At 32.7% G+C, this 22,631-nt stretch overlaps 2 protein-coding genes across 8 annotated transcripts; both read right to left on the bottom strand.

Moving 5' to 3' along the window:
- On the bottom strand, positions 807 to 6,158 carry LOC107644376. 7 transcript variants are annotated; one of them, XR_002347425.1, is made up of 8 exons: positions 5,827 to 6,157; positions 4,564 to 4,630; positions 4,033 to 4,122; positions 3,563 to 3,900; positions 3,187 to 3,420; positions 1,640 to 2,166; positions 1,442 to 1,543; positions 807 to 1,350 (listed from the first exon to the last, which is right to left on the bottom strand). XR_002347425.1 is itself a non-coding variant. In XM_021102954.1 (3 exons), the coding sequence occupies exons 2-3, from the start codon at positions 1,496 to 1,498 to the stop codon at positions 988 to 990; spliced, it is 420 nt and encodes a 139-aa protein (XP_020958613.1). In that variant the 5' UTR covers positions 1,499 to 1,543; positions 1,640 to 3,177; the 3' UTR covers positions 807 to 987. The 7 variants fall into 7 exon arrangements, 1 of the variants encoding a protein (XP_020958613.1); XR_002347427.1 differs by having other exon boundaries at positions 1,640 to 1,731; positions 5,827 to 6,156; XR_002347429.1 differs by having other exon boundaries at positions 1,640 to 1,721; positions 5,827 to 6,156.
- On the bottom strand, positions 15,081 to 19,442 carry LOC107644375 (probable chlorophyll(ide) b reductase NYC1, chloroplastic). The gene is made up of 10 exons (XM_016348214.2): positions 18,871 to 19,442; positions 18,687 to 18,765; positions 18,406 to 18,541; positions 18,138 to 18,212; positions 17,805 to 18,000; positions 17,131 to 17,199; positions 16,894 to 17,033; positions 16,656 to 16,778; positions 16,136 to 16,328; positions 15,081 to 15,675 (listed from the first exon to the last, which is right to left on the bottom strand). Exons 1-10 carry the CDS (start codon positions 19,222 to 19,224, stop codon positions 15,490 to 15,492), a joined length of 1,551 nt encoding a protein of 516 aa, XP_016203700.1. The 5' UTR covers positions 19,225 to 19,442; the 3' UTR covers positions 15,081 to 15,489.

Here is a 22,631-nt window from a genome sequence, read left to right as displayed (position 1 = left end):
ATTAGACATGTAGAATTTATTCTTGAATGTGTCAAATATTTGTTATTAATTCTTTTTAACACCAAAAAAATATATTAAAATACATTTTCTTCTAATATAAGACACTTATTATAAAAATGTGTTTGTGTAATATATACGGGCTAACTATTTTTCTTGCTTTTGAATCAATATAATTTTTTTATTAAAAAATATCACGTAAATATTAAAAATTAGTTTTATTTTTTTTGTTTGACTATTTTTTTGAATCAATATAATACTTTTTCTTTAATGCTCCTCTGAAATAAAATTATAAGATAAGATAAAATAATTATTTAAATTAATGTCTTTTTCTGTAATTTTTATCTAAAAAGTAATTTTGAATAATGTAATCCAAATAACATTTAGCAGCGGTTATGGCGCCGAATAGCAGCGGTTGTCAATTCGCTGGAAGATAGCGTATGGCTAAACTTTTAGCAGCGGTTAATAGTAACCGCTGGAATAACCGCTGCTAGATGATATTTTGCTGGGATATGTTTTTGCGGCGGTTCTAACCGCTACTAAACCATAAGCTAGTCTACTTGTAGATGGCAGCGATTGTTAACTGCTGCAAAATGCCATCTGTCAAAAAGCTATGTTTCTAATATAGCAGCGGATTTGTAACCGCGGCCAAATGTCATATTATAGTTTTTTTTGTTGTTTAAATTCGAATTTTTATATATAATCATTATTTTAATTCCTTTTACGTTCTTCCACTACGTAAGTTGCTTTAATTTATTAAAACAACCAACAACTAATCAAACTAAAAAACACAATAGAACAAAAATATATACCCAAAAGTCAATCATTATAAGAGAAATTTGTCTTCAGTGCATCAATGTCTGTAAACTAGAAATAAATAACTCAAAAGTCATTAGACAGTGAACAATTAAAAATTGTTCAGATTCAAGTGTTTCTATTTCTGTTGACTTGATTCCACGATTTTTCATTCAGATCATTAGTGCTAGAATATCATCTTGCACGAGATAAGGTCGGTGCACTTCCCAAAACTTCCAGATCCGCAGCTACGTCAGGTGGCAAATCATCTCCTTGTTGCTGGATTAGGTGTCTTAACAAAATTTCCATTGTCTGTCTCTTTGCTTTTTCCTCTGCTGCCTCTGCCTTAAGTTCTGCAATCTCCTTCTGATACTCCTCAATTTGCACACCGGAGTCTGACTGCTGTGGAATATTACGAAAACACTGAGTGGGACATGGTCCGAAACCCAGTCCACAAACTCGTCCTGGGTGCTCCTTTCCAAGAACTTGTGCGAGGGAATCATTCTGTGAAAGCTCTTTGTTGGATGCGTCTTGGCCCTCAATATGCTCAATTGCTTCCTGCAGACATGCGAGATTCGGAGTTACACTAATTTTAAATCTACAGTTGTAAATCAAAAAGAAAAATGAAAATTTAAAGAACATGACTTACACCAACAACACGCGCATCTTCATTTATATACGTGCCATCCTTTTTTTTATGAGACATAGTCCATATCTCTCCTCTACCAATAGGTCTTCCTTATCGTTGCTCCTATAACATTCATGTAGACATAATCATAGTTAAAAAAAAAAACTCTATATTACAAAAAACTAAGCAAAAATATGAAACTGAATTTAAATTGATTACTTTTTCGTATTTTTTTCTAGCCAATGTTTTAGAACCTCCGGTATGTGTGTAACATTGCTTTGAACGGTTTATAGCATTTTTTCTGCACTTCTCTTAGTATACAAACAAAAAACCAAGAACATAAATGTGAACGGGATAAATTAATACGTTAGAAGTCTAGGAAATAGCCATGTACGATTTCGGAAAAAAAGCATAAGGTAAAGGTATTTTGGGTAGAAGTTTTTCTACTATCACAACAAATACAGGATATTTAGCAATAATTCAGAGGGTTTGAACATGAATAGAATGAAAAATCAATTGAATATTTGTACTTTTGTCGAATCCTTCAATCAATATTCAAGAAACCACTTCTAGTGATTTCCATCTATTCCTGATGGTTTATGGTTGGCATTTTGCTCAAAAATCCTTTTGCTATCATAAAACTTATGAAACAAATTATTTCTTGTGTTCTTCCAGTTTCTTCCTATTCTTTGTATGATTCTCTGCTTTATTCTTCCTCCTCCATCATCCTCATAGTGAAAGACTCACTACAAACATTTCACATCATAAGTAAGCAAAATCAATTAATGTGGATAATGTTACACTTGGTGGAGAATTCCAAAAGGATCGCATTGATCTAATTCTTATTGATTTCTATATTTTTCTGGAATCTTTTTTGCGTGGATGATGCAATCCCTTAGAAACTTTTCACCATCTCTAAACTTCTCTTCTTCATGATCCCTTTAATTTGTAAATTTAAAAAATAGCTTTAATAATTCTTAAGAATGGTATACTGTAAGTATAAAGTATTTGCTATCCTTTTCTTCTATGTATTTCAATCTTATATATACCTAGTCATCCTGAATTTTTTAGCTTATAGATTCTAAGTAACTGCATTTCTCCATACAATTTGATATATGGTTATTTCAATTATATATAAATTACTTACAAAGGTGTATTATATTTTAAACATTTTTTGGTAGGTTCTAGCTTATATATGGCTGGTTTAATGCAACAAATATGTCCTGCAATAGGTTGTTAATTAATCTAATCAAATGATCACTCCCAAAAAAATAAATATCAAATTCAATTGATTTCCAAATGAAAAAAGGATACTGGTAATGAAACTCATCATAATAATGTAACATATATTCAATATATTATCACCATATTGTCTAATCTGGAAGCCTTATATCCAGTAATAGTCAAGCTTATTCAAATTTACTATTTAATGTGAGGAAATTAATGCTTGTACAACAGATAACATAATAAGATGCATGATAAAGATTTTCTATATTATAGTGTGGCCCGAATCACAAAATCATCAACCAATCACGTCGGTTTAGAATTTTTTTAATTTTCTTTTCACATTTAAGCAAATGTTAATTTAATTTTTTGCTTTCATTGTGCATGGAGATTTGGGGCAACTACGTATAATTCCAACAAATGAAAACAAAAAAGAAGTCAAAACTTATAAGCAATTAAGCATGTATTTGAATGATGGGGTGAGAAAGGGATATATTATGATATGATAAAAGCCTTACTATTTAAAAAAACTGTAAAATTACCTTAAACTGGTCAAACACGTGCTCTTTGATGGCCTTGTTCATTATCTTCCAACTTTCTTCACAAATTCGTAACTATTGAAATCATCTTCCAAACTCCAAAAGAACCCGCTTAATAGGCCAGCTGCCTGACCAACTTGTTGCAACTCTTTGTTATGTTGGAGTAGATCTTCCTTTCAGGAGGAAGTGCTAATGCCTCCTTAACCGTCAGATCCATCTTTTTTGTCACGCCATTTTCTAATGGAGGAAAAAAGTGTATGACATTAGAGTTACAGAGAGAATTATAATTCAAGGAAAACTTTAAATACGATTTTTAAAATACGAGCAAAAAATAATACCGATGACATCAACTTCCCAATAATCGGTGTCCATTTTTTACCTGATGGCGTTGCCTTGATGTTCAACTTCATGTGCGGCAAACAAGTCGTCGACATGGTCATCGAACGACTCGACTTTATCCTTCTCTGGGTCATAATCTTCATCTTCTGAAGAGACATCTGCAACTTCATCGCGATCCCAATGCTCTGTGCGTGTTGCAGGAGCTCGAGTGTCACCCATGTCACTCGATGGAGCCAACTGTCTTTTATTGTGTGGTGGTCGAAATAGTACAACATTAACACGATATTGTCAAGTACTGTTGCGGGAATACGGAAGTGGAGGCGCTTTAGCACGTCGCTGTGCACTTGAAGTATTAGCTCCCGTATCTGTCGTTCCATCCTTGTGTTATAAACAAATTAGTTAGTAAATCAACCAACCTTTTACTATATACCCACAAATGAAATTGACTAAAAATCTATCCTAAAATGCAAATCAACTTTATCATTATCATGCCAGCATTGCTTAACTCACCAAGGTGGCTTGGGTTTGATTATCAGGGGCAGCAATAGTTCCGGCTGCACTACTAACGGTGTACCGGGTTTTCTAGGCATTTGATTAATCCTTTACACAGCATAAGGTCATTAGCTAGTTAGTAAGAGAACGACAATGATAGAACTCAAGAGTACACAACACTCAAACCTTTACCGACAGACTGTTGTTATAAACATACTTTTTTAAAAAATACAAAGTATAAGTTAAGTTTTTTTGTTAACTAAGTAATGTATGCTTGGGTACCATTATCTGATTGTATTTTCTTTTTCAAAAGATATTTATTTGTTCTAAGATTTGTTCAAGTAATGAAATACAAAAAATAGAACATGAAAAAAGGGGAGAGGTAGAGAAACATTGAGAATTGTGCGGTTCTTGAAGTTACATCACAAACAATTGAAACTGTGTGTTTGAAGCATCTTTTTATTTGTTTCGTAACACTAATAGTGTAGTGAAGAGCTCCAAAATTTTTAGAATCTAGATGGGAAAAGAAAAATAATAAATAGTTTTCACCTAATCCTTCAAAGGTTTTGATTGGATAAACCCTATCTCTTTCAGCCTTTTATGCGAACTGGGATATCTGCAATTGAACACGTTTAGCTTTCTGATAGAGGCTTTAAATATGTAAACCCCATTCAATTTCAAAGACGTAAAATAAATTCAAATTAATTTATCTGCCTATACTATAAAATTGAAATGAAATTAGACAAATATTAATGTTAACTTTGTTATAAAAGAATACGAGATAAAATTTGTAATTTTACCTGGGGAACTAGTAGCTATAAGGATTGGAAATCAATAATTTTATTTGAGACTCTTAAAATTCATCAACTTAATAAAAATGTTGTTCTCTGCGATATCTATAATTTTGAAAAAATAAAAGAAATTGAAGCTACATTTTTTACTAATATTTACAATAAATTTGGTTTACTAATTAATGTTGAGTTTAGTCACTAGTAATTAATCAAACATGGACCATGCATTGGTATAATTAAAGAATAGGAATACATGGAGCATATCAGCAACAAAGACAAGAAAAGTCTCAATTCTATCACAAAGGAGTTGTGGATAAACAAAGATAAAGAAAGACCCGTGCCTAAGGAAGGATAGGGACCAATGAATTATTCAACAGAGCACTTCCTTGGAGGACCATGTCCATATATATAAAAATATCAATAATACATAGACAAAATAGTTCACTCATTATTAAGTGTATTTGAAAGAACGTGTATATAGATCCTTTAGGAATTAAAGGAGTACGAAGTGGTAGGTATCATCTTCTCATACACCTTTTATATTTATTAACATATGAAAACAAAAATATAGCTTCTGAGAATGTAGATTCAAAGTTAGTTCTTTATTTTTCCCCTGTTGAAAAAAAATTAGGGGTTATTCAAAATAAGATTGACTAAGCACACTGAAATAAGAAAAGGCTAGTAAATGCATTGGTAGAAAGGAAAACCAAATCGCAAAAAAATTAAAAGAAAAATTTATTGACTATAACAAGTAGTGCCCAAATTCCAATATTCCGAAATCAAGTAGTGAGGAGATGCATAAGTAGAAATCTAATGCAATAAGCAATTCTGGGAAATCATGTTATTAGATGGAAAGAATAGATTGTGTTAATCATAAAAAGGAAAAAAAAAACCTTGGTCAACATAAGCTTGTTGTTCGGTCAGATAAATAATCATAACTATCACAAAGAAGCAACATTGAAGGAGGAAGCTACGGAAAGAAATGCATATCTCCGGTGAAGGAGAGGTTTCATAGACTTACTTTTGTTGTTGGATGAGTGACCTTGGAGTGATACCAACGGAGACTGCATTGCCGACGATGACCAAGGGTGCGACGCCAACAAATCTAGGAAGACCAAGCGACGAAGAAGGGGAGATGAAACAATGGCTGATGACACTTTAGACGGGTGGTGGCGGTAAATGCTGGTGGTCAGGCGGCGATTGTGGCGACGCTTTGGAACACGAAGAGGGTTGCAGCTCTTATGGTAGGTTTAGCCGCTTAGCAGGGTTTGTTAGCTTAGGTTTAAGTTGGGTTACGATTTTCGCATTTTAGGGGAAGGAAGCGGAGGTGGGTGAAACTAACCCCTAAAATCTTGATAACTTTTTTAATTCGTTTCATATTATTCTCTATCAAATTATTCGCTGATTAGGAAATTATTTGTTTTTACCAGCCCGTTTTCTCACATTAATTATTAATTCCTTCTTAAAAATTAATTCTGAAAGTTACATGATCTTATATTTAAAAAATAAGATTAAATTTATCCGAAATTTATAACACGTTTTTTTCATTTGAATTTCAAAAAAGATATCTAGTTAGTTATATTTTTTGGCTTGAAAGTCTATATAATTACTTGCACTCTCTCGTATAATCACAAACATGGTCATACTAGGTAGTCTTCTTCTTCTCTTATATGAATGTCTATCAGTGTTTATAATTTTCTATTTTTTTTTTCACATTTACCACTCATCCAGGTATCACCTTATCAGTTGTAAATACTTATTCATTCTTGCCTATGCATCTATTAATATTTGAAAATTACGAATCTCATTACAAAAATTGTTTCTACTTAATTTTTTTCCCGTATGACTATTTTGGTTTTTTGGACTACTTATGTTGTATTCAAAATATGGACTTAACATTATTATATTTTTTTATGATTTAAAAAAAAAATAATAAGTAATATAATCTATTTTAAGTTAAACAAGGTAATTTTGTTTTGTATAGTTTTTTTTTCGATTATTGTTGTTCTATGTAATGAGTGACAATGATTAATTTTTAATAGATATTTAATGTCACTGACCATTTTGAATTTATTTTGGATTGTGATTGTTGTTTGTGAAATATTAAATTAATGTTAAATTATTCAGACTTCTTTTATTCTATCTTTCTCCATGGCTTTATATGAAACAGACTTCTTTTATTCTATCTATGATTATTCTTGGTCCCAAGAGGCCTGGTAAGGACATAGATATCTATTTGGAGCCCTTGGTTGATGAGTTGAAGCAACTGTGGGATGGTGTTGAAACTTATGATGCTAACAAGAGAAACACTTTCAACATGTGCGCGGCACTAATGTGGACTATCAGCAACTTTCCGGGGTTGAAAAATTATCTGGGTGGAATACACATAGTGGGTTAGCGTGTCCTACATGTAACGTGGACGCTAAGGTTCAGTGGCAGACATTCAGTTAAAAATGGTGTTACATGGGTCATCGCCGCTTTTTGACTCAGGGCCATAAGTATAGACTAGACCGGAATAGATTTGACGGGCAAGTCGAAAGCAGAGATCCACCGAGAAAGTTATCTGGAACGGATGTCTTGAGGCAACAATCTAATGTATCGGTTTCATTTGGGCAGCAGTCAACTGTGACAGCAAAAAAAAAAAAAGACGCAGTGGTCAAGATGTAGATCAAGAAGACTCGCCCTGGAAAAAGAGGAGTGTGTTCTTTGACCTTCTGTACTAGGAGGATCGTATGTTGCATCATAACCTTGATGTGATGCATATAGAGAAAAATATTTGTGACAATGGGGTCTTCACTATCCTAAACGATAGTGCCAAATCAAAGGACAATCTTAAAGCGCATAAAGATTTACAAAGCATGGGCATAAGGCGTGAATTGTGGCCGGGTGAAGGTGGTAAATATTCTTCAGCAATATTCACAATGTCGAATCCACAAAAGAATGTGTTCTTGAAGACTCTACAGAACGTGGTCTTTCCAGATGGTTACTCTAGTAATACGGCTTGTTGTGTTGACTTGCGACAGCGCAAGTTGTCTGGGTTGAAAAGTCACGACTGCCACATTATAATGGAACAATTACTTCCTATTTTGGTGAAGAATGCATTGCCGGTTCCGGTGTCGACTGTGATTGCAAATTTGTCATCATTTTTTTGAAAACTCTATGGGAAAGCTGTAAACCCTATGCAGCTTGGTGACCTTCAAAATCATGTTGTAGAAACTCTGTGTCAGATGGAAATGATTTTTCTCCCATCCTTCTTCATTGTCATGGTTCACCTTACGGTGCATCTCGTTGATGAAATAAAACTTGGTGGCTTGGTACATTATCGGTGGATGTATCCAATAGAAAGGTTAGCTCGCTAATAAACTCCTTTAATACATTCAATTCATTTACTTGCGTATATACTGAGTGTTATGTCCTATTTTTATAAAAGGTATCTAGGTCGATTGAAGCAATACGTGCATAATAGGGCACAAACAGAAGGCTCAATTGCGGATGACTATTTATCTGAGGAAATTTTGACTTTCTATTCTAGATATTTGGATAATATTGAGAGTAGAATCAATTGACCAAGGCGAGTTGATGATCAACATGTTAATGTCACCCAACATTTAGGGGAAACTATGTTTCCAAATATTGGAAAGGCTTCGAGGGTTATTTCACATTTTGGACTCTCTCCAATAGAAAAACATCAGGCTCATTGTCATATGCTTGTCAATTGCGAGGCCGTCGTTCCGTTTCTTGAGTAAGTATGCACATGTATTTCCTAAACACGAGCATAACTTTTTTCACCCATTGAGTAGTAGGACTAATTTCCTGTTGTGTCATAAAGTCAATTTAGGGTAGAAACAAAACGAAGATTACGGACTCAAACAAGGTCACAATCTAAGATAGACAGTGTTGTGCATGCAGAATTTTCGGTTGGTTCAAGCATGAGGTTCCTATAGATTTAACTTGACCAATGTCTTCTTTTTACAATTTGAACTTTATGAACCTCTATTTTTATATAAACGATGGATGTTATGGTGCTAGGTTCCAATGGATAGTACGCATCATTCGAAAGAAATGAAGTTGCTAGCATGCGGTCTCATACTTCAGGCAAGACGTTTTGGGGCGTACAACGTCAATGGGTACAAGTTTAGAACTATCGCAAAGGAAGACGGGCTAAAAATCCAAAATAGTGGAGTTTATGTATCATCTAATACAAGAAGTTATGCAAGCATGTGTGACAATAGAGTGGCTGTTGATAGTGTTCCATTTATAGAAAAATTGTGGACATTATTGAATTGAATTACAGCTGTCATTTCACAGTGGTTTTGTTCAAATGTATTTGGGCTGATACAACCACGAGCAGACGCATCAAACAAGACCATCTAGACCTTACCAGCATTAATTTCACTCGTCAGATACACACCGGTGACCACGAAGACGATGAACCGTACATATTGGTATCAGAAGCTCATCTCGTATACTATGTGCATGACAAAGTAGATAAAGACTAGAGTGTAGTGGTTCATATAAAACCACGAGAATCGTATGACATGGGAGGAGATTATGAAGAAGTTGAAGTGACTTTTTCTCAACAGCCAGTGTTGAAGATGTCAGCAGCAGGTGATATCGGTGATTTACAGTTGACAAGAGATGATGATGCAGAAGACCCAACAGACAAAGTTAATGAGAATTTTGATGATGTGGCACAGTGAAAATATGGAAAACGTGAACGTCATTTATAGAAGATCTGTGTGTGATTAATAAGTTTAATAGATCATTATGATGTACGTAGTTTGTTGGTTACACTACTATCTATATTTTCGTATTTCAAATAAAAGTAGTTTACCGTTTCTTTCCACCTTTTGTTGCTAGCAAAAGATAGTTTACAATTTAGTATTTATGTTGATTTTATTATTGTTGGTCTTAATTTCCAGTGAAAAAATAATGATAGTGAGTATATTAATATCAATTTCTATATTGTTACGACTGACCAATATAGTAAACATAAAATGGTGGTGTAACAGGATAAATAAAACGGAGAACTTCTCATCATGATGTGCAAGCACAACATTTGCTAACGAAATGGCTACAGCCTCTCCATTTTCTTCATTAGAACATGCAATTACTGTTGCTAGAGACATATGGTTTCGTAAATTGAATATTAAATGTTGGTTGGAGGCTATATCAGGATGATCTTGTTCTAACGAATACTTGAAAACGGCGAGCGAAGTTACTATGCAGGTTTATTCGTTAGCCATAATCTTAAACTTGTGTTAAATTATATTTTGAATAGCATAAATTTTAAGTTGATATATGCTAACAAATTTGATGCAATAATATATATTAATTTAGTGTTCAAATTTGCAGGAACTTGATGAATGTAGATCAATGTACGAGGAGAAATTCGGGTATATTTTTGTGACATGTGCAACTGGTAGAATCTCTGAAGACATACTTGATGAATTAAAGGTTAAAAATAAATATCTAGCATAGAAAGTGCATCATAGAGAAACATTCATGATTTACAAAAAAGACCATGAACTATACATTTTATTGTGGTGCAGATGCGCCATAGAAACACGCATGTTGTTGAGTTGGATATTGCTTCAAAAGAGGAAATAAAGTATATAGAATTGCACATTACAGAACTTCTTTCCAAGAAATCTGTCCAAACTATTGACAAAGGAGATGGTAGTTGTTTATCTTATTTTTTGTTTAGTTTCAAGGTTCCTTAGCCATGTTAATGCACATTTTTTTTCTAATTACTAGCTAATGACCTGGGAATTATCACTTTCATGTGAGTAGACTTAGATTGTTGTATGCATGTTGATATTTTCAGTGTCAGCTGAATATTCAGGTAAAATAGCTAATGACACTCTAGATGAGGCAGAGACTGATTCCGAAGATAATTTAGATGATATCTCCTTCGGTGGAATTGATATCTCCAGGCAGTTTGAGCTCAATAAGGCTGCGGAAGAAGAAAATGAAACCTTATACGCCCAATAAAGAGAACATGATGTACATGCTGTAAAAAGGAGCTTCAATCTAAACAAAAAGCTATAGCTTGGAGATAACTTATCAGATCTATTATCACGTGAAAGCTGTAGATTTGTGATAGAGTATTTCTGGCCAGGTCAATACGATGTTGAAAAGAAATTTTGACTCAATACTTGGTTGTCTACTTTGGGAATTCTAATTTTTATACTCTATTAAACTTTGTTTTGACTTTAAAAATTTAGATGTTAACTTGATTTTCTCTTTAATGTTTATGCTTGATTGCAAGTTTAACAGGCGCTAATAGTACACGAGAAAACGTAATTCGTAAATTTGTGCACATTAATTAATCACTATATGTTTTTTTAATTCATTAATTTTTTTTTTTACTTAACACAAATCCAAAAATGTATGTAATGCATTAAGTTACAGTGGTTGAAACATTTTTTTCAAAAAAAAAAATAGTGAGAAGTTAAGTTGATTTTACAAGGCAACGTTTAAGTAAACAAATTTGATAAAAAAAATATATTGCAGCGGTTGGAAAAAAACCGTTGCAAAAAGAGTATATTATTTTTACAAATCGACATTTTGTGGCGGTTAAAGCAAAACTGCTGCAAAATGAGAAGCTTTTGGTAGTCCCTCCCTAATCCGTCGCAGCAACCGCTACCAGATCACTTTTAAACAAAATAAATTTTGCAAAATTAATTTTATACAAATTTTCGTTTACAAAAGTCAATCCAACACACACTCAGTGGTGGCTGATTTTATATATATATATATATATATACATAACATGCTTTTTATTTGTTTATTAACATTTTTTATAATTTTATACGTAAATCATACTAGAGTATTGTAAGTTATCTTTTTGTATATAAATTATGTTACCCCATAGTACTTTAGTTTAAAAATACTATAAATCATGCTACTCTGGAATGAGTTATATTGAATTTGAAAAGCTCAAAACTCTGGGACAATTTATATGCATTTTTAAAATGAGTTCAATGTATAAATTGTGTCTTAAAATGTGGTAATTTATATATTATCAAAAGCATAACACATTGAGACGATTTATATATTAACAGAAACAAAAAATTCACGTTTTAAAATTTGGTTTAAGAGAATTTAAAAAATATTGATTTTCTTTTATTTTATTTAAATAAAAAAGCCTAACGTTTAGTTAGTTAAAATATAATGTCGTTCAATAAAAAATTCAATCATATTGTTATATATAAGAATTTTGTTCATCAGTAACTACTTGAGTTTGATCTTTTAGAAGGGATGAAGACTTCCAATGATATATGGCATGATTAGTTATTATATTATTTTAATAAAATTATGCTATTGATAATTTGGGAGACAGAATGCTAAAAAGATCTAAGAAAAATAATTGAAAGGTTGAGAACAACTATAACACACGTGTCCAACAAACTCTTTAATAAGGCACTAGTATTCCTAGATGACATGGATTAATGAAAACAATTCATACACTGTTATCTCATTATTATTACGAGAGGTTGATGTTGATGAGTATATCATAAATCACAATCAAGAATGAACTTCATACATATAAAGTTTCACATTACTCTTACAAAATAACAAAGTGGGTGCCACTCAAATATGTTGTCTCTTTCCACTTAATTAACCACTTAGCCCCACAGGGCACACAACATGAGCCAAATGGCATATTTCATTATTTTGATGCTGACAAAATATTTATGATTAATCATATTATTTGTAAGTGCAAATCACTAATATAGATAGATAGATACTTAGATAGGCTTATAAAGTTTTCTCAGAGTTCGTAATTTGTGAGATTACTTTAATTAAGGCCTAGTTAACATATATATGTTTATGCAAGTTGATATAGGTGATTAGGTGTAGTTAATAAACTTAGAGTCGAGCTACGCATTTAGGATTAGAATTTTTTTTAAATTACGGAATAATTATTCATATTTTTTCTTTTCTGCCGACAAAAATTACAGTCCTTACTCTTGTTAACGTATATATGCTTTACCTATTACTTTATATACGAGACATGTAATTTTATGTGAAATTATTAATAAAAACAATAAGAAGTTTTCAACAAAAAGAAGAAAGAAGGAAGGATAGTTTTAGTGTGAGTTTGGTTGGGAGAGAGAGCGAGAATAGGAGAAAGTGTAGTCATGTGTTTAGTTTTTTGTTAGTAAGTGTTTTGAGTGAGTTATTGAACCAACTTGATTACAAATAGACTTGTATTAGCAAAAATAGTATAGGAAAAAAAAAACAGCAAAATCATCTTGAAGCTTTCATATAAAACTTTAATTATGCAATATAAAATAATAAAATGTTTAACAAATTGCTTATGCACTCATGACTTATTGGAAAGACATTGTCTTTGCTCATTTAGTCATGTAAATAGGAAGGAAAAGAATTATGATGTATGTAAGACAGTATCTTAATTTAAAATGAGGAGGCTTTCTCACCAATTTAACATACTTATCCTTCTTTCTATTTTGAATTTTGATTAGTCTGCCACTGTGACCACTTAAAAGAAGAAGTATCTGCTAATGAGTTATAGCACAAATGGCATAGTCTCTCCATACTCAATTAAGAGGTTGCGGGTTTGAGTCTCCTATCTTTGATTAAAAAAAAAAATTAAATAAAGAAAAAAGAAAAAGAAAGAAAGAAGAAGTATCCTTTGAAAATTAAAATAAAAAAAATCCATAATTATAGGTCATATATCTAACTACCATTTCCATGACCACCTTCAGTAGTTTAAAGACAATAAGCAAGAGCATCACACTCCAGCAGATACTTTTACACAGGCCAAATCAAAACTAACAGCAAGTATAACTACCTATATATACCAATAATGTACCTTAGCTTATATTATTTATCTCTATAATCCCTTCAACTCTCCACCATTTAAGCCGAATGAAAATTCATAATCCTCCAACTTCAAACTCTTAGTCACGTAAGCTTTTATTTCAAATTTGCTTACTTGAACACTCAACTCTCAAGGCCTAAACAAACAAATATGGATGACCTATAAAATTAGACACATAAAACTAGAGCAACAATTCAGAATATGCAAAGTGTACAGAAATTGAAATTCAAAATCAAATTACAATGAATAATTGAATTCCAATTTCCAACAATATACAAGCTTTGATAATAAAAAAAACACACACACATACACAGACGCACGCACTATACAATGTGTAAAGAAGATGAAAAATAAAACATAACAAAAAAATGCAAGTATATATTATTGATGCATGGGCACACATGATTTGAGCAGAGCAGGTACTTTATTGTGCAGAGTACATGAAAAAAAGATGCGTGCTCTTTCTTTTTTTCAATTTGGTGAATATTAGATGAATTTTTTGTTTGTTCAGATGGATTAGATAATTCCTAATTTTAAGTATTTTAAGTATTTCAGTAGCACAACACACCTACGCTACACAATGCACACTCATCCACACACAACAATTAGATGAATTCTTTAAAATTTGGTTTTTATTTTATTAGTAAGGCCTTCATGTAAACAAGATTCAACTTTCGCAGAAAGATTTTAATTAAGAAGTCAAATATTTAAATAAAATGATTTACAAATAAACATTTCAAATAGTTTCATTAGTTATTCAATAAATTGAACCTAAAAGAAGAAGAAAGAAAGAATAACAGATTGTTTGGATTGAGGGAATTTGAAGAGAAAAAAAATAGGAGGAGAGAAAATGGATGGAAAAGTAAATTTTTTATTGTTTGGATGAGAAAAGCAAATAGAAGAAAAAAAAATTAATATAAGACCTACTAAATTATTTTCTATCCACAAATGAGATAAAAATGAATAGAAATATGACAAATATAAATAAAATTACACATTTATCCCTTATCATTAATAAATTATAATTTATATATAATATAGATAAAATATTAATGTAATTTTATATTATTATGATTTTTTTTCTCATTTTTCTTTCCATCCAAACAAAAAAAAATTTTTTTCTCTCCATTTTCTTTCCATCTATTTTCTCTTCATCCAAACAACATACAAATAACTCTAATTTTCCTTCTATTTTCTTTCCTCTCATTTTCTTTCCTCTTATTTTCTTTCCTTCCATTTTAACTCTAATCTCCTACTAAGAGATTTTGACTTTAAATATTAGAATCAACAAAATATTTTTTCCTGAGTAGCAATACTCTTGAGGGAAATATTACTCATTTATTTTTCTTCCATAAACAGAATTGATACAAAGCAAAAATAGCAAACTTTGTAATATGATGACTGACCTATGTTCAACAAAACTTTCAAAGTAAAGCTCCCTTAATAGATATATAATGTTGAAATAAATATATTGGAGATAAAAGATAAGATCCTTTCACTAGAGTCTACAATATAAAAGAAAGCTATACATACTATAATAAGCATCTCAATAGAGAATGCTCAACTTGAATGCAATAATGCAGCCTATACACAAAGCTCAGACAAGACATTTATATTTAGCAACTTATAACATGGTAGAACAAAATGTCTAAGCTAAATGGTTGAAGACAATTTAGGTGGACATGGTGGAAAAAAGACAGATCCACCTTGTTTTATGTTATTGTGTAGAATCATTTTATGTTGTTGTCTTTTGGTGATTTCAGGAACCAATTTGGCACCTCTACTAGACAAGCTTATATGCACTTTATCAAATGGAGCACCAAAACAACCTCGTCATGTTCCAGGCATGTTGTTACCCGTGCTGGAAAGGATTATGAAGGCGCAAACGACCGAGAGCGAGAACACCGATAGCCACGTGTTCTCCGTGTACATTTCCATTGCGTCGGTGAATGAGAACCGTGCACGATTTTCGGCCCAGTTCCGAAGCCGATCGGCCTCAGCCGCATACAGTGCTCTACCCTGAAATGTAAGCATAGGCTGCAGTGTAAGTCCTTGCTCAAAATATATATTTCCATTAGCTATATAAAATTCCATTTATTCTAGACAAAATTCCAGTTTAAGCAAAAGGGTTACACTAAACGACTCAATGAGCTTCAAGATTTTACATACATTAGCTATCAAGAGAAAATTCAATTGACTAACAACAGCAAATACTCTCTTCGTTTCAAAATAACTCTTGCTTTCACTTTTTTTGGTTCATTGAAACATTAATGTATCTAGAATCTAGATAGATTAATGTTTCAAAGAACCAAAAAAAACGAAAATATTTTGAAACGGAGGGAGTAGTTTCAATGAAATTTTAGGACTAATTATGTTTGGAAGTATTGCAAGATCTGATTCTTCTATAAATTACTTGTAGTACAAGAAGAAATGAATAATATTGGTATAACACAACAGATCAATAGAGAATCACCCTTACCTCATCATCGAACCAGCGACCTCGCCGTAACCATGCAGTTACCAAAGCAAGTAAAATTCTTGGAGGTGTCAAGTAATTGATGGCTTTGCCTGTTCCCTTAATGACACGCATCCGTGGAACTAACGTTCTTGCAACAGTTTCCGGAAGCTCGCAGATGATGTTAAACATTTGCCTGTTTTGGACAGTTGAGCCACTGCGCACAAGCCGAAGTTTGGACAATTAAGCAATACTCATTCAAAATACAAGGAAATTCTCAATTCTTGGAGAATGACAGAATCGCCTTTGGCGAAGATAAAGAAAAGGTGACTCCTCACATGAAGTTGACACGTATTATGTTAAAAAATCGAGTCAAACATGTCAAACTATCTAACGGATTTCAGTTATATTCACATGAAAATATCTGCATGCGTAGAGCCACCGAAAGAAAAATATGATGGAACTTTCCAAATTCACAGGATTCGGAAATAAATCCAAGCAAGATTACGATTCCACGAGAATAGCCTTGTGACAAAAGACATACCTTAAAAGCAAATCTGTAAGAACCATGCCTGGAGATGCCGTATGAACACCTACTTTGGATCGCTTACATTCCTTCAACAATGATCCTTGAAGTTGCCTAAGACCGCATTTTGTAGAACCATATCTGCACATTAATTGTAAGGGACAACAAATTGTAAGCATCATTGGCAACACCATCGATCATGACTTTACAGGAACATATGTTTTCTAGAAACTACTTGCTCCAGAGAATTACTCACACAGCTGTGAGAGGTGTGCTGGAACCACCGGAACCGGCACCGTCCATGTTAAATATGTGCCCTGCCCTGTTTTGGTTTCTCATAATACGCATGGCTTCTCGAGTGCAAAGTATGGATCCGACCAAATTTGTTGAGACAATCTATAATTATTAGAAACATACCAAGAATGGATGAGTATTAACCTTGTCCAAATTTGATTTTAACGAAATGAATAAGGTACTAGTCATCAATAATTACCTGCTTAATGTCTTCATCACTAAATTGAAGCAGTGGTCTAAACCCTTTATTTGTTCCGGCATTGTTTATCTGTTGAAGAGTTTGAATGACAAAATCCAAAAGATTAGAAGCAAAAACATAGAAATTGCATTATCAATTATATAAGGAATGCTTAGATGTTTATCAATGAGGAAACTTAAATTTCACAGAAGAGATAATAGAGTGCAAGCAAAGCCAAAGCCAATTCAGATATATAAATATCCATTCAAGGCATACCATCATCACATTACTGAATGTAAATATCACAATTCTCATCTCTATTCCAAATACTAAATTGTAAAGCCTATATGAAGTATGAAATATGACACATGCTCAAATAAAGTAAGGGATACAAGTTTTCTTTCATAGTCATACTTTTTGTATAAATAAATGCTTAGACAATATAATCCCAAAATAATAACTAACAAACAAACAACAACTTAGCCTTATCCTGCTTGGCAGGTCCAAGTGCATGGATCAAACAATATTGTAGTTCCCTATCAATTATCATTACTATAATTTAATCCCAAAACCAATATGTTCTTATTAGCTTTTACAACCCAACATTCAGTCCCACACAACATTCTTCTATAGTGCTTATTCATAAAACTCAAGATTCTCAACGGCGAGAAATCGAGAATAGCCACAACACTTACCCAAATATCAATATGTCCAAGCTCATTTACAGCAAAGTTTGCCAATCTTTGCACATCTTCCGGCTCGCAAACATCACAAGCAATGCCTACCACTTTTGCATGAGAAAGTTTCGTCAAAGATGAACCAAACACATTGGAAATGCCTTCCTTTAGGTTTTCCTCCAGCTCTTTAACAGTTTCTTGCACAGACTCGGGGCTGCCTTCACCAAATGCGAGCACCGAAGCAATAGCATGGTGTAAGTAAAACGTAGTACATCAAAACTAACCAAACATTAAATATAGTACTCTGATCTCTTAAGAAAACCAAACAGTTCCCCTAATAGAGAATACCACCTGCGAGAGGTAACAACGACTCGGTCTCCAGAAAGAAGGAATTCGCGAGCCAGGGCTTTCCCCAACCCCCTTGTGCTGCAGCAAATCATTCAGAACAAGCAACAAATAAAGCAATGTCATACAAAAACAAAAGATAATTGTATTTTAATATCATTAAAGTAACTTCTAACTACTACTAACATAAGTCTGCACAACTTCATTGAACATAAACAATTATGGGAATCAAATACCAATAATTGGAGAAGAGGCCTTAAGTTAATGTATATACCTGCCAGTTATTACAACATTACGTGGACCAGCACGACAATGTTCCTCCAAAACCATGTTAGCACCAATCATTGTCCCAATGATAATTCCTCCAAGCCAGCTATACCATATAAGTGCATCCAATTGACTATCTCCACCTTCACAAATATAATAACAAATGCATATTAGAGCAAGGAATTAAGTTCTAAGTGCTTACAATGTAACTAGAAATTAATCTCTTAGAGCAAATAGATTTCCATACACATTTTTCAATTGGGAAACTGAAGTTGTATGAGGGCCAACCTGACATCTGAAATCCAATTGCAAGGATGACCCCAGTGCTCATCATAGTCACAATATACCTTCCAATTTGTATGGCAATCTTGAATACAACACAAGATAGAAATAAGAAAAAAAGGGGGGCAATTTTGAATAGTAATAACTAATAAGATGACTATATTTATTAAAAAAAAAAAAAACAACTTACTGATGATAGCACTTCCTCAACCTTGACGACAGCTTGGCGATACTCATCATCTGATTTGGAACCCATCATGAAATTCCTCAATAGAATAGACCTGAGTGAGTTCCAAAACCCACCTACCTTTTTGTCTTTCAATTCATCATTTTTCTTCAAATTTCTAATCTTTTTGTCCTTCAAATCACCCCCATCTTCAGTCCTAAACGCCCTGCACTGTTGCTTCACATAAAGCCCTTCACAATTATGCCCAAAACCAAGCACCCCAAGTGAAGAACTTGAGGAGCTGCTCCTATGAAACCTTGTTCTGTGTTGGTTGCTGAAACTCTCTGGAAAAACATGGATCTTCATAACTGTAGCCATAGTTAGAATTCAGCAGATCCAAAGTTCATGGAACAAACCACAAAAGAAAATGTTAGAACAAGTTTGGTGAATACTGAAAAAATAAGAAAAACTGTTGAATTTTGAGTGGCTTCGTTCAGGTTTATTTATTGTTATCCATTGTTGGTGAAAAATGAAAACAATGTTTTTGTAATTTTGTGGCTAGAGTATATGAAAAGAGAGAAAATATCTCAAGGGAAAGAAACCACCGATTCAAGTGGGACATGTACAAACGTAAGAAGGAACTGAGTTGAGTGTGATGACCACACGTTACAGAAACCTCATCTTCATTGGATTGGTTGACACGTGGCAATGTGGGTCTGTGTCCACCTCACTTTTTCAGTTTTACTTTTTTTCCCACTTCTACCTTCGAACTGGAGCTGGAACAGTATTTGGATTATGATTACAGGTAAAAGACAATGTTGAAAGTTCTAGTTTCGATTTAGTCCTAACTAGAGAGTACTTATTTGAAATGTTAATGTTAATCTTTTTGTTTTTCTTGATTAAAATATTATTTATAAATTTTTGCGTGAACTCAGCAAAATAAAAACATTGGGAAACTCTTTTAATGGAAACAAAATTTGCCACCATTATTAACGTGAACGTAACGATAAATGTTATTTAGATTTGAAGTGTGTGTTACTGTTTACATTTTTAGTTTTTTACAAGTTGCAGCCATGTTATTATCATGACATAACATTTATTTCTATATACTTTAAAAAATTATGAAAAATAAAACAATTACTGATTACGCTTTTTAAATTATTTTTCATTGCTTTTTCTAACAGGTGATTGAATTATATTGCCTGTGGAGAAGGAAAAAGAAAAATGGGGAGAAAATAGAAAAGAATGAATGATGCGAGATTATACTTCAATATTATATATATGTGGTGGCAAGAAAATTTGTTTGGGTAGGCATGTTTTCCCGCCGCATTAAAATGCAATTGTGGATATAAGTAGAGTGTCCCTTCAAATAAAAAAAAAAATTATGGTGCATTCCGTTTGTGTTTTTATTTTTTGTTTTATTTTTAATATTTTTTATTTTTATTATTTTTATAAAATCTAAAAAATAAAAAATATTTTAAAAAAATACAAACCAAACGTCCCCTTAAAATTCATAATTATAAGAAAAGTCTCTTAATTGTAATAGTAGTATAGTGCTGAAAAAGGCTAAGCTTAAAATATTGTCTTAATTAATACAGACGAATATTTAGGGGGAAAATGCATATGAATTCAGTTCTTAAGTTTCTTTGGAAAAAAAAAATTCTTAAGTTGGCAAGGAGGATGATATATATTGCTCGTTTGTTTCTGTAGTCAACAAGAATACTTTTGTAGAAGCAAAAACAAAAGAATGTTTTATATTTTGATATATTTATAGGAAAAAAGGCCCATTTAAAAAAAGAAAGAATTTTTCGCAATTTGGGTTTTGTAATATAGGACGGACTGCTATCCAAGATATTAACGGTCCGATAGAACTGCTATTAGTCCTAGGCTATTAATGGCCTTGACACCTTAAGATCAAGGAACCCCCGAACACGGAAACGAGGCACCAGCCTTTTGATAGGGCGAGGTAGATCTGATTGGACCAGAAAGCTGAGGGAGCCCCTTTGTTTTGATTGATGAGCTCGGTTAGCGGGCCTTATGAATCAGAATAGGGGGAGTCAGAAGCCTGAGTATATATATATATGTTGGTACCTTTGGTTGGTCACAAATTTAGGTCATGAGGATAACTTGAAAAATATTTGAGAAAATATTCAGTTTGGTCCTGAAATTATACTCGAGTTTTAATTTAGTTTTTAAAGTTTTAATTTTTTCAATTTAGTCCCTAAATTTTTAATTGACTCTGTGACGGAAATTATCACAGGAACTAACGTGATTAAATTTTGAAAAGTTTAAAAATTAAATTGAGGCAATTGAAATTTTAAGAACTAAATTGAGGCTTGAATGTAATTTCAGGAACTAAACTGAGTATTTTCTCAAAATATTTCAATACTTAAGTTAGTAGTACTTTTTGGATGATTATAGAGAGGAGGACGTAGCCTTAAGATTTTTCTCTTCCTGTATTATATTATTGTCACTAAGTAATTATTAGACATTTACAACCTTGAGTATATATTTCAGTATCACAATTTATCAATTTTTTAAGTTATAACTCCATTCATTTTTCTAATATACGTTATTATCCTTGTGTTAAGCTGGTAACATATCAATTTCATTTTAACCGGATTCTCAGTATACTATTCTTGTCTAGAAAAGTACTCTAACTTAGGTTTTTTACTTACGATTTTATCAAGTGAATCCGAATTTAATGGACTAATCCCATTTGAATTTTTTGTTCTTCTTCAAGCGGTTGTAACATTTTTTAATTTTCGAATCGTCAGTTTTCTCTTTTTATCAATCAATGCTGCATTTAATCTTTATTAATAAAAACTCCTCTTTAATTTTACTTTTCATTTTTATCCCTTTCTTCGAAAGAAAATCTTTTCTCCTATTCGAAGAAACCTACAACCCTTGTGAAAAAAATTTTAAGTTCTTTCACTCTTACAGTGCTATTGGGTCTTTTAAAAATGGTGTACTTGTCATTTCTGCTATACATTTGCAGCAATACCTTTTATTCAGGTATGGAAACTTAATTTTTCTGTTCCACTTTTCAAATTATATTTGTTATTCTAATTCCATCAACCTAGATGAATAGTTTATTGCCCCTATTTTGATGGTTTTATGTGATTATAGATATGTAGTTTTATAATTTAGTCTATCAAATATGTATGTTTATGTTTTAGTAAGGGTACCACTATTTAGCTCTCCTCTTACTTTGAACATTAGTGAAATTTAGAAAAAATCGTAGAACTTTTTCTGGGTTTTTTCTGGGTCCCCTTAGTGTTTTATGGAACTTTCCTTTTCGTAACGTAGTGATGGTGCTCCTATAGGTCTATCCGAGATGTCGAGGAAGAAGATAATTATTGATTGCGAGAGTTGATATGTCGTCATCTAGACCTGCTCTAAATCCTAATCCAACTTGGCAAGTGGATCCTTATTCCTGGGTTTTGGAAGAGGTGAAATCTCCTGCCTCCACCATCATCCAAGATGCACTACAAGAAAAACGCTGAATATCGCCAGATTTAGCGGCAGACATTAACGGTAGATTTGGCAATAAATTCATCAGGTAAAAAATTACCGTTAGATTTAACTTTTGACGGTAAATTCGCCGGTAATAATTGTTGGGAGGGGGGAGGGTGAATTGGCGCGATCATTACCATCGGATTTATCAGCAGATAAATCCACCGGTAATCCGAATTAGTGCAACACTGCGTTAAGTATTACTGGTAATCTTGCCCTAAATTCGAATTGCGAACCCTTCTCCCTCATTTTTGAACTACTCTCTCTCT

Source organism: Arachis ipaensis, chromosome B05 (assembly GCF_000816755.2).
Source record: "Arachis ipaensis cultivar K30076 chromosome B05, Araip1.1, whole genome shotgun sequence".
Classification (NCBI taxonomy): domain Eukaryota; kingdom Viridiplantae; phylum Streptophyta; class Magnoliopsida; order Fabales; family Fabaceae; genus Arachis; species Arachis ipaensis.
The sequence above is the reverse complement of the archived record's forward strand: the minus strand, read 5'-3'. Positions and strand labels throughout refer to the sequence as shown.